Source organism: Rhincodon typus, chromosome 10, assembly GCF_021869965.1.
Source record: "Rhincodon typus isolate 14 chromosome 10, sRhiTyp1.1, whole genome shotgun sequence".
NCBI classification, from domain to species: domain Eukaryota; kingdom Metazoa; phylum Chordata; class Chondrichthyes; order Orectolobiformes; family Rhincodontidae; genus Rhincodon; species Rhincodon typus.
This window is the reverse complement of record NC_063341.1, coordinates 13,534,130-13,546,859: the sequence shown is the minus strand read 5'-3', so window position 1 is coordinate 13,546,859 and position 12,730 is coordinate 13,534,130. Positions and strand designations below refer to the sequence as shown.

General features: G+C 43.7%; 2 protein-coding genes across 2 annotated transcripts in view; one reads left to right on the top strand and one right to left on the bottom strand.

Moving 5' to 3' along the window:
- Positions 1 to 12,730, top strand: part of plpp6 (phospholipid phosphatase 6) — a 143,758-nt gene that overhangs the window by 123,723 nt on the left and 7,305 nt on the right. The gene's annotated exons all lie outside the window — the stretch shown is intronic.
- LOC125484161 (carboxyl-terminal PDZ ligand of neuronal nitric oxide synthase protein-like) overlaps positions 6,471 to 12,730 on the bottom strand; it is a gene marked incomplete at its 5' end in the record, with an annotated part of 7,367 nt that continues 1,107 nt past the window's right edge. Inside the window, one exon of the mRNA XM_048601669.1 lies at positions 6,471 to 8,892. Coding sequence (XP_048457626.1) covers positions 8,492 to 8,892 — 401 coding nt within the window. The remainder of the gene's footprint in view (positions 8,893 to 12,730) is intronic.

The following is a 12,730-nucleotide window of genomic DNA, read 5'->3' as shown; positions in this document are numbered from 1 at the left end:
CAGCTTGGCAAGTCTTCATTGTTCAGAGAATAATAGAGTTAAAAGCGCTGCAGGTCGCTTTCACCAGTGTGTCAGCCGAGATATGTCACTGTTTACAGCTGCGTACGGTCGATAATGTTTTCACGTTAATGATAAGCATTTATCATGACAATTGTAAAATCTACCCTTTCGAATCTTGCCTTAAAGCTTTGCAAAGTAAGTACTTTAATGCTGTTGACTCCGTTTAAAAATAAAGTGTAGTTAAGAGAGCCATCTTTCTAAGAAGTGCTTTTTGCAAATTATTTGTTAACACAAACCTGCATAAAGCACATTGCTATATCGAGCGTCGCTGTCAATGAAAGCATATGCAGCTCCTGCCACAAACAGCAAGTGCCTTTCAAACAAGACAAGGGCTGATCACAAAATAAAATCCAAGTGAAGCACTGCAAATAAATCTGTAACAAGCCACGAAAAATAATTGATGGCTCTTTGCAGTTGTTGAAGAAACAAATCTGAAAATCCAATTTGTACAAGACCGACTGCCATGCTGCTGGACTGAGCTAATGATGCTGGCATTTCACTGGTGACCTTCATTTAATCCCCTCTGCACCATTAGGCCCAGTGAGGCTAATAACGCTTCATTTTACACTCAGCATTATTCCTAACTCATTACAGTTTCCACCGGTAAGGTGGTTTACAGAGTGCTGAGTTCCCACAGAGAAACTGTGACGCATATATTGTTAAAAATAAATTACAAAGCTAACTTTGCTTCTAACAAACTTTATACAAATATTTAACATTGTTATAAAACAATATTGGGCTAAAAGCACTAGTTCATATTTCTGCACTGGCTTTATGTATATCGCCTATTGACAAAAATAAAAGTTATTCAATCTGTGAAAGCACATAGCATAACCATGGCAGACAGAGTGTCAGCATAGTCATCTGATGCTTAGAAATGGAAGCTAATTCATGTAGTTCAATTTTTCAAAGACAGGCTGATAGACCTATATTATCCCCCAATCACCCTCAGGATTTAAAAGGGAAAGAAAAAAATCATGTTAGAGTGAGTAATTCTGAAGAGTGGGTAATTCTGAACATTATAAAGTGAACAAAGGAGCAGTGCAATGGATGGGCATGAAGTGAGCTAAAATCCATTAACCCACGAACACTTTAATGTGTAACATGACAGCAAACAGTGTGTGAACTTGTATTTACTGTGTGTGCGCCATCTACAGTATGTGCATAATTGTGCACAAGATCAGTACAAGTTCTTGTTGAATTGGCAACACTCCTGCCTGTGAGGATCCCACTCCAGGAGTCAAGCACCAAGCATCAATGCCGACTCTCCAATATTGAGGGACTACTGTATTGTCAGAGGTGCTATCATTTCAGATGATAAACTGATACCGTCCACCCTCTCGGATGGATGCAAGATGATTCCTCTTTGTCAGAAGTACGAGGGAGATAGCTTCCCAGTGCCTTATCCCTCAACTAACAACACAAAAACAGATTTTCTAGTCATTGAGATAACAAGTTGTAGAGCTGGATGAACACAGCAGGCCAAGCAGCATCAGAGGAGCAGGAAAGCTGACATTTTGGGTCCGGACCCTTCTTCAGAAATGGGGGAGGGGAAGGGGATTGGGATTCTGAAATAAATAGAGAGGGGGAGGCGGATGGAAGGTGGATAAAGGAGAAGATAGATGGAGAGGAGATGGACAGGTCAAGGAGGCGGGGATGGAGCCAGTAAAGGTGAGTGTAGGTGGGGAGTTAGGATGGGGGTTGGTCAGTCAAGGGAAGACGGACAGGTCAAGGAGGCGGGGATGAGGCTGGTAGGTAGGGGATGGGGGTGGGGCAGGTCAGTGAGGGGAGAGGAACGGATAGGTGGGGACGAGCTGTGCTGGTTTTGGGATGAGTTTTGGGGAGGGGAGATTTTGAAGCTTGTGAAGTCCACATTGATACCATTGGGCTGCAGGGTTCCCAAGCGAAATATGAGGTGCTGTTCCTGCAACCTTCGGGTGGCATCGTTGTGGCACTGCAGGAGGCCCAGGATGGACGTGTCGTCCAAGGAGTGGAAGGGGGAGTTGAAGTGCTTCGTGACTGGGAGGTGCAGTCATTTGTTGCGCACCGAGCGTAGGTGTTCCACAAAGCGGTCTCCAAGCCTCCGCTTGGTTTCCCCGATGTAGAGGAGGCCACATTGGGAACAGCGGATACAATAGACCACATTAGTGGATGTGCAGGTGAACATCTGTTTAATGTGGAAGGTTTTTTTGGGGCCTGGGATGGGGGTGACGGGGGAGGTGTAGGGGCAGGTGTAGCACTTCCTGCAGTTGCAGGGAAAAGTGCCGGGTGTGGTGGGGCTGGAGGGGAGTGTGGAGCGGACAAGGGAGTCACGGAGAGAGTGGTCCCTCCGGAAAGCAGATAAGGGTGGGGAGGGAAAGATGTCTTTGGTGGTGGGGTTAGATTGCAGCTGGTGGAAGTGTCGGAGGATGATGCGTTGGATCCGGAGGTTGGTGGGGTGGTACGTGAGGACGAGGGGGATTCTGTTTTCTTTGTTATTGCGGGGAGGGGGTGTGAAGGATGAGTTGCGGGAAATGCGAGAGACACGGTCGAGGGCGTTTTCGACCACTGTGGAGGGGAAGTTGCGGTCCTTGAAAAACGAGGACATCTGGGATGTCCGGGAGTGGAATGCCTCAACTTGGGAGCAGATGCGGTGGAGGCGAAGGAATTGGGAATAGGGGATGGCATTTTTGCAGGAAGGTGGGTGAGAGGAGGTGTATTCTAGGTAGCTATGGGAGTCGGTAGGCTTGAAATAGATACCGGTTTCTAGGTGGTTGCCAGAGACGGAAACAGAGAGGTCCAGGAAGGAGAGAGAGGTATCAGAGATGGTCCAGGTGAACTTAACGTGGGGGTGGAAGGTGTTAGTGAACTGGATGAACTGTTTGAGCTCCTCGTGGGAGCACGAGGTGGCGCCGATACAGTCATCAATGTAACGGAGGAAGAGGTGGGGGATGGGGCCAGTGTAGCTGTGGAAGAGGGATTGTTCCACGTATCCTATGAAGAGGCAGGCATAGCTTGGGCCCATGCGGGTACCCGTGGCCACCCCGTCTAGTCATTTACTGCTTATGGGAGATTGCCGTGGGGGAAAATTAGCTGCTGTTTTTCTGACATTACGACAGTGACTACATTTCAAAGTGTATTTCAGTGGCTTCAAGACATGAAGATTGTGAAAGGTGCTATATAAATGCACATATTTCTACTTCTCAAAATACACAAAAATTTACAACTCACTGCTCTCATTCTCATATAGGGACAAGATTCAGAATCCATGCCCTCAATATTAAATCTTTCCTCTCATACACAGGTGTAAAATAAAGTTCCTGTTGGGGGTCGAGGTGGGGAGATTTCTATGAGGGTCGTAGTGACAAATAGGAAGAATTCCCTACTGGAGAGGTTTCTGGGAGGGGAGGAATTCTGTTACAAATGTGAAATCTACAGCTTGATTGTTGTTCATTTTGTGATCCTGCATTCTGAAACTGGAGATAGTGGATTCTGCAGAGCGAGACAGTAACTTCCACAACTTGTGCTGGTGGATTCTGAAATTGTGGAAACCGCATTTGAGACTGCGGATTCCGTGGTTTGGATATCGAGGATTGAGGAGAGCAACATCGTCGATTCCACAGTTTGCAAGTGTAGATCCTCCGCATGGAGGCTGCAGAGAAAAGCTGTGGATTCTGGAGAATGATTCTGTTGAGTGAGATTGTGGATTCTACAGAGTGAGTGCATAGATTCCGCAGGTTCAATTATAACTGCTGCTGTTTGAGTTTCTGAATTCTGCAGTGAGACTGCGGATCCTGGGGTTATAAGATTATACCTTCAACAGGGCGGGAGTTGTGTGATCTGCAGGTTTGAGGCTGGGGTTTCTACAATTTACAACTGTAACACCCACAGTTTGAGAATGTGAATTCCCCCTTTTGTATTGTGGATTCTGCAGATCAAGATTTCGGACGGTGCAGATTGAGATTATGAATTTTGCAGCTAGACATTGTAGGCTTAGCAGTTTTAAAGGCACATTCTATGGTTTGAGGTTGTTGATCTTGCCGAGTGACTTTGTGGATTCTGGACTTAACAAATTTTCGGTACACCCAACTCAATTTGTACCCAATTTTGTTTTTGCCATACACACCTGGCTTGACTACTTCTCTCTCTGTCATTTATTCTAGTTTGTCTGGGGCCTGCATTCTGTCCTCCCAGCAAAGGTACCCTTCATCTCTTCCCATACAGGAAGCTTACCTCTCTTTGAATTCCTGCCACTTCCTATCAGTACACTTCCTTGTTCCTTCTCAATTGCTGCCACACTGGGCCTGAATCAACCTATATCTACATTCTGTGGCTTCCTTGAGATGGTGTGTCTCGTCCACCTCTGCCTTGTCAACAGCAGTGATCCCCAACAACCCTATTATCTTCTCTCACTGACATTCTCACCTACAAATTTCCAAGGGTCACTCTCAGGAGTGTCCTCGGACCTCTGCTCTCGCTCCCCCTCGCACCACAATCCCTCCACCCATAGTCCGCTAGCAGATTAGCCATCACTGCTCTCTGTGGATTTGAAAGTCTGACTACTCAGGATCAAAGAAGGTTCATCCACATCCTCATTGTGGATGGTCATTTGGACATGGATGTTGACCCCCTTGCCCTTAAAACAAACCTCTAAAGAAAGACATTCCTTCGGCAGCCTATCCACATTAATCACAACCAACGAAGAAAGATTTTTAAGGTTTTGGAGTAGATTTGTAGCTCGGGTTGTGAATGTTGTGGTTGGTTGGCTCGCCGATCTGGTTCGTTGTTTTTCCGCAAACGTTTCATTATCCTGCTGGGTATCATCATCAGTGCAGCCTCCGATGAAATGCTGTTGTGAAATGCCTGGTTTTTAAACTCTGGTGTTCGTTGAGCTGGATTATCTCCCTTCCGGTTTTCCTTCACAGTGGAGTGTATATGGGGTCGAGTTCTATGTGTTTGTTGATGGCTTTCTTCGTGGAGTACCAGGCATCCAGGAATTCCCATGCAGAGACAGGCATGGGAATTCCTAGAAGCCTGGTACTCCATGAAGAAAGCCATCAACAAACACATAGAACTCGACCCCATATACACTCCACTGTGAAGGAAAACCGGAAGGGAGATAATCCAGCTCAACAGACACCAGTTTAAATAACAGGAGGGAAAACACAACAGCACTTCATTTGAGGCTGCACTGAGGATGTTACCCAGCAGGGTAATGAAACATCTGCGGAACAACGAACCAGCTCGGCGAGCCAACCAACCACAGAAGAAAGATTTTACAGACACTTTCTCCAGATACAATGCATCAAGAAACTGTTTTCAAGAATGAGTTAGATACAGTTCTTAGAACAAAATGTATGGGGTGAAAGTGGGAACAGGGGACTGAGTTGAATGGACAGCCACGATCATACAGAATGGCACAGCAGGTTCGAAGGGCTGAATGGCCTACTTCTGATCCTACTTTCTATGCTCTATGAGACAGAACAGCCCCTAGCAGAATCAGACATAAATTCAATGTAACAATAGGCTTGCAAAATAAAATATTTCATTCCAGCCTTTTAGTTTCAAATAAGCTCTCATTTTCCCTACCAGTTGGATAGATTTATTACTTCGAAAGAACATTCGACCAATTTGAGGGATGATATGGTAAATGTAGTATGCTTTGGAGGAAGCACAATGACTCTGAAATCCTACCACAACAGGGCTTTCTCTTGCCTCATATCTGATGTATTGTAGACTCATAGGAATGTTTGATTAATCAATAACACCAACATGTTACAAGGTCACTACCAAGATGATAGAAGAACGAGATGGACCTGAGTGTTTTCCTTTGTCCACCACCCATTTATTCCCAGCTCTACAGGCAGCTACCACGGTACGTTCATTGCTCTGGCTGTCCAAATTAGATCTGAGAATTGAATGAATCTGTGCAACAGAAGGCAAAGCCCAGTCTTTGCTGGGATGCCCCGCTGCGTGGTTGGAACTTATTGCTCTGGGTTGGTCGGTGAACTTGAAACCAAAACATCCAGTCACAGCAGTTTTGAAAAGGGCAGCTTGTCAAACCTGCTCCTCATCATCTTTGTCTTCTCATTTTCAAAATGTATCACCGTACTGGAGCAGACTATAAAATAAAATGGTCGTAAAAATGCTATCAGATCTAGAATTATAGATAAGGTGGTTACAAGATGGGTGATAAAAAATCAAGGAGATTTATATAATACGAGGAACCACAAAAGAGGAAGCTGCAGTGATTTATAAGCAGAAACTAGCTCCCAATATTAAAACAGTCACCCAGAAATCCTTTGCTAATATCCATTCAAGCCAGAATTTATTCACTTCCAGTTTTATGTGAGGTTTTATTTTGCTGTTCTAGACGTCACATAATTTAATTCACGTTTAAAAAAAAAACTCAAATGCTTGAATTATGAACCATTTCTGGCAGCAGCGATACTTGGAAAGAAAGATTAACCCCAGAGTCATGACGCCTTCAACGAATTCTGAGCTCTCTGTGCCTCCTTTTATTTAGAAAGGATTTAGTCAAAATTTACTCACCATGAAAATCCCTTGCGCTTCCTCAATTAGCTGAGATATTGCAGTCATAAAACGTAAAGTCGCCATACTAAAATAGTTTTAAATAGTCTGTTGTATAAAACTTCTGCCTGCCTTCCTTCTCCCCTACGCTTTTCCTTCTAAGATTTATTCCAATTACCGCAAGTCCCTAGTTTAACCAGCTTCACCCATTATCTTTCATCTGCTTTATTTTACACATTCAAAACTGTTTGCCATGAGGACAAAAACGAGTTCCAAGCCTTTTTTGCTTTCCCCAGGTTGAAGGGAGATCGATGGAGGGTGTCCTCACTGTGTCCGTTGAATGACAAGTCAAAACTTGAATCCACTTTGAGCTGACATTTCTAACTCCGAATACATGGAAAATCTAGCCAAACAACATCTCACCATCCGTCCAGGAGACTGCAGTGTGATCAATGGGAAGGTTATTAGTCTAACCATTGGCAGCTGAATACAAAGAATTTCCCTCCAATCGATTATAAACCAATAGTTGACACCGATTCAAACTAAAGGAGGACTTTCACCCCCTTCCCTCCTTAAATCTTTGTTTGTTTGGGACAAGATTTACCAAATCAAAACACACTAGCTTCCTCTTGTTGGAGAAACTTAATTGCATTGGCTACACATGATGCTAACACAACAGAATGTTTTGAGGCCAGTATGACTCCTATTCAGAACAGTTCCAAAGATGAATCATACTGGACCTGAAACGTTAACTCTGTCTCTATCTACTGCCAGGCCTGCTCCAGCCTTCACTGTGTTTATTTCAGATTGCCAGGATCTGCAGGACTTTGCTTTTATGGGAGGAGATGTGCAATTCCTCAGAGTCTTGACTTGCCAAAACGATGATAATTCAACCTCCATTTATACTAGCAAACAGTTTCATTGTAGGTCGACGAGCTTCCATATCTACCATCAATGTGGTAAACTTGTTTTGTGGCAGAGGGAAGACTCAAAAATTCACATATGCCATGTCTGGATTTGAAGACGTCTCATGATAATGTTTAAATGACCGATGTTCACAAAGCAGCCAAAATGAAAAGATCTGTCAAACACTTTTTCTCAAGAGAGAGCCCCAAATTAATAATGAATACACCAATAGCTATTGGCATACTGGTGAAACCCAGTGTTGAGACATTTTGAAAGTATATGGGACCTTGCTGTGTTTGCACAGTGCTTTTCAAAAGTACTTCTAATTTAACACTAGACATACAGATGTAAAATCTTTTCAAGTTATATAGTTCCCACCTGGATTATTTTGGACACAGCACTTGTAGTGAATGGTTTTCAGGGAGATGTACAATTCTAGAACTACATATCCTCTCAATCAAATATTTGCTATTCGTGCTCAAGTGACCTTCAGTGCTATTTCTGAAGTGACTATGACAAATAAATTAGGTACAGATGGAATGTTCCTATCTCTTGCTAACCAACAAAATATACTATTGGCAAGTATAATACTGCTGTGGCCAAGTGAAAGGACAGAATGTTGACTTTGTCAGCATTTGTGACTTCAATACACAAGTAATCACTTTATCGATGGTTCAAATGTTTCAGTTCAAAGAGATATTGCTTACACGGATCCGATTCACTAACTGCTTATAACTGTGTCTCAGTTTGCCACCTTTAGGCATTTGTAAGCTTCTACCTTTCCACAACGTTTAAAGAATGTGATGATGCATCAATTCCTTTTTATGAAACTTTGGAACTAGATATTTAAAGAAGCAAAGTACAGGCTGATTTTAAACAGATTGCACTACTGTTACTTTAAATCGATTGGGTCAGGATTAAAAATCAGTTGCCATTATTTCCACATGACAGCTCTGTCTGGTTGACCATTGGAACAGATCAGTGTGTCACATTTCAATTATAGAAGCAGTGGCGGCTACACTGCAATTTCATCATCCAGACAATCCCCCATATCCTGCCTCTTCAGCACATTCATTAACCGAATTGACTCCTCATTAACCCAGCAGTCCCTCTCCTCACTCTCATCTGTATTAGACTCATATTCAGACGCTATTCCTGATTCTCGGAATTTGATCAGCTCCAGACTGCCCATGAATTCTTCATGGGACCTCTTTTCATCGTGCAGGAATTGGAAGCACTCCAGTTTTACCAGACAGTCATCCATACCTAGTGGACTTCCCAGTGGAAGGGGGAGGTCTGATCCATCACATAGCTGTGGCAGGCAAATGTCCTCCGGTTTGGGTGTGGTGGGATCGCACAGCACCGGTGGCACAGTCGATCGGTAGGTGATTTCCAATAAACTGTCTTGTGAGCCTGCTAGAAAAAAAAAAGAGAGAGAGATATCATGTCACAGTGGCTGCTAACAATAGCCCCTTAGCTTGATGTCTCAGTTCCCACGGCCAGCTCTTCAGTCAGGGTTGGGGCTGGGTTATAGGGTAGGTGGTAAGGGTGCAGTGCAGCGAAATGCAGCCAACATGCATTCAGAAACTACTGATTGTGCCAAGACTTACTTCATTCATTATTTCACCAGGGGCTCTAATAAATATCTGGCGCTGTTCAATCCTTTGCTTATAAAAGTCAGTTTGAGATAAATACCTACTTAAAAAGATCTATAATCTTGAGGCATACTGACACTTTGATTGGACAAGCATCTGAAAGAAGTATCTATCCATCAGAATGTCTTTAAAATTGTTACAAAGGTGATTCTGAAAGAAGATCATAATTCCTGAAGAGTGATTTATCCTCTTTCCATCGACCTGCTGACTGTTGCGAATATTTCTGTTTTGCTTTTCCTCAAAAGAATGATTAACTTCAATTTCTTTACCATTTCCCTTTGTTTAGAATATTTTGTTTTAAATGAGGCATACTGACGACTTCATGATAACCAGTTGGAATCAGATACCTTGACAGAAGTCTCCTAGATTCTGCTACTGCACATTACACATGGTGTCCTAGACCCAACCATCTTCAGCTGCTTCATCAATGACCTTACCTCGATCAAAAGGTCAGAAATGGCGATGTTCACCAATCACTGTTCAAAGTTCACACCATTTGTGACTCTTCGGACACTGAAGTGGTCCAAGTTCAAATGCAGCAAGACACAGACAATATCCAGGCTTGGGCTGACAGTAACGTTGACGCCACAACAATGCACAATGACCTCTCCAATAATAAAGAATCTGACCATCATCTGTTGGCATTCAATGGTGTCACCATCAATAAGTTAGGGTAGGCGATGAATTAGTGGTATTAACACTAGACGATTAATCCAGAGTCCCAGGTAATGTTCTGGGGACCTGGGTTCGAATCCCACCATGGCAGATGGTAGAATTTGAATTTAATAATAATATGGAATTAAGAGTCTAATGATGACCATGAATCCATTGCCGGTTGTCAAGAAAAACTTATCTGGTTCACGGATGTCCTTTAGGGAAGGAAATCTGCCATCCTTACCTGGTCTGGCCTACATGTGACTCCAGACCCACAGCAATGTGGTTGACTCTTAACTGCCCTCTGAGCAATTAGGGATAGGCAATAAATGCTTGTCCAGCTAGCGGTGCCCACATCCCATGAATGAATAAAAAACAGAATTCCCCACTATCAACATCCATCAACCAGAAAATGAGCTGGACTAGCCATATAAACACAGTGGCTACAAGAACAGGTCAGGGGTTAGGAATTCTACAGCGATTAACTCGCCTCCTGACTGCCCAAAACCTGTCCACCACTACAAGGCATAAATCAGGAGTGTGATGGAATACTCGCCACATGCCTGGATGAGTGCAGCTCCAACAACACTCAAGAAGCTTGACACCATCCCAAGACAAAGCACCTACTTGATTGGCACCACATCCACAAACATTCACTCCCTCCACCGACCCTCAGTAGCAGCAGTGTGTACTATCTACTAGGTGCACTGAAGAACTTCACCAAGGATCCTCAGATGGCATCTTTCAAACTCATGACCACCACCATCTAGAAGCAGCTGATATATGAGAACACCACCACCTGCAAGTTCCCCTCCAAGTTGCTCACCATCCTGACTGAGAAATATCTTACCGTTCCTTCACTGTCACTGGGTCAAAATCCTAGAATTCCCTCCCTAAGGGCATTGTGGTCAACCTAGGAGGACTGCAGCGGTTCAAGAAGCAGCTCACCACCACCTTCTCAAGGGCAACTAGGGATGGGCAAGAAACGCTGGCTCAGCCAGCAACACCCGCATCCCATGAATGAACAGAAAAAAGTGCAGGATTGAAGTAGGTGTTACAATAATGTCACCCTTTGTCCAACCAACAATCACATTTGACCGAATCCTCCTTCAACCAAGTCCAATAGAGAGTTGTAGCAGATTTAGCAGCTACAGAGCGTCACTTTCACGTTCATTCTCAGAATAAGGGCATCACAAGCAAGGTGGGCATTTAGTGGCCATGCCAGATCGCTTTTGAGAATGTGGTTCTCAGTCTTCTTCTTGAATTGTTGCAGCCCATGTTGAAAATGTGCTCCCACAGTGTTGTTGGGTACCATATTCCAGCACCTTGACCCTTTGACGGTGAAGGAATGTAAAATGTACCTTAATGAAAGGATCAGTTCAATTGTACCTGGCCTTAGGTCTAGACTTCATAATGGGGCTTCAAATTACTCCAAGCTACTACTCACTGCTATTTTAGATCAATTTTTGCAAACAGAAAATAATAATTCAACAGTCAACATAAATAACGAGATTACTTGAGGTTGTCAAAACAAATTTGACTGGCATACAATAGCTGGATTTTTTTTTAAGAAAAAAAAAGAGAGATATGATCAGTGGACATATTTTCAAAAATTTCATAGGTCCAAGAAAAATATTCTTAAATTGCTGCAGTTAACAAGTATTTCCAGATATCAGAATATAGGGGATATAAATGTGAACATATTGTATCAGGTACAGTTGAACTGAATATTGATAATCAGAAGTTCATAGAGTCATAGAGTAGGAGATCTATAGCATGGAAACAGACAATTCAGTCCAACTCAACCATGCCGACCAGATACCCTAAATTAATTTAGTCCCATTTGCCGGCATTTGGTCCGTATCTTTCTAAACCCTTCCTATTCATGTACCCATCCAGGTGCCTTTTAAAGGTTGTCATTGTACCTGCCTCCACCACTTCCTCTGGCAGCTCATTCCATACACGCACCAGCCACTGTGTGAAAAAGTTGCCACTCAGCTCCCTTTTAAATCTTTTCCCTCTCACCTTAAAGCTACTCCCTCGTCTTAGATAGCAAAATGTTTTTCTGATGAAGGGTCTAGGCCGAAATGTCAGCCTTCCTGCTCCTATGATGCTGCTTGGCCTGCTGTGTTCATCCAGCTCTACACCTTGCTATCTCAGATTCTCCAGCATCTGCAGTTCCTCCTATCTCTCCCTCTAGTTATAGACTGCCGTACCTTATGAAAAAGGCCTTGGTCATTCACCCTACCCATGCCCTTCATGATCTTATAAACCTCTATAAAAGTCACCCCTCAGCCTCCAAAGCTCCAGGGAAAATAGTCCCATCCTATTCAGCCTCTCCCTGGAGCTCAAACCCTCCAACTCTGGCAACATCCTTGTAAATCTTTTCTGAACCCTTTCAAGTTTAACAACATCCTTCCTATAGCAGGGAGACTAGAATTGCTGCAGTATTCCAAAAGTGGCCTAACCTACATCCTGTACAGCCACAACATGACCTCCCAACTCACATACTCAATGCAATGACCAATAAGAGCAAGCATACCAAACGCCATTTTCATTATCCTATCTCCCTGCAAATCCACTTTCAAGGAACTATGAACCCTAACTCCAATGGCTCTTTGTTCAGCAACACTTCCCAAGACCCGACCATTAAGTGTCTAAGTCCTAGATAACAAGGTGTACAGCTGGATGAACAGAGCAGGCAAGCAGCATCAGAGGAGCAGGAAGGCTGACGTTTCGGGCCTAGACCCTTCTTCAGAAATGGGGGAGGGTTCTGAAATAAATAGGGAGAGAGGGGGAGGCGGATAGAAGATGAATAGAGGAGAAGATAGGTGGAGAGGAGACAGACAGGTCAAAGAAGCGGGAATGGAGCCAGTAAAGGTGAGTGTAGTTGGGGAGGTAGGGAGGAGATAGGTCAGTCCAGGGAGGACGGACAGGTCAAGGGG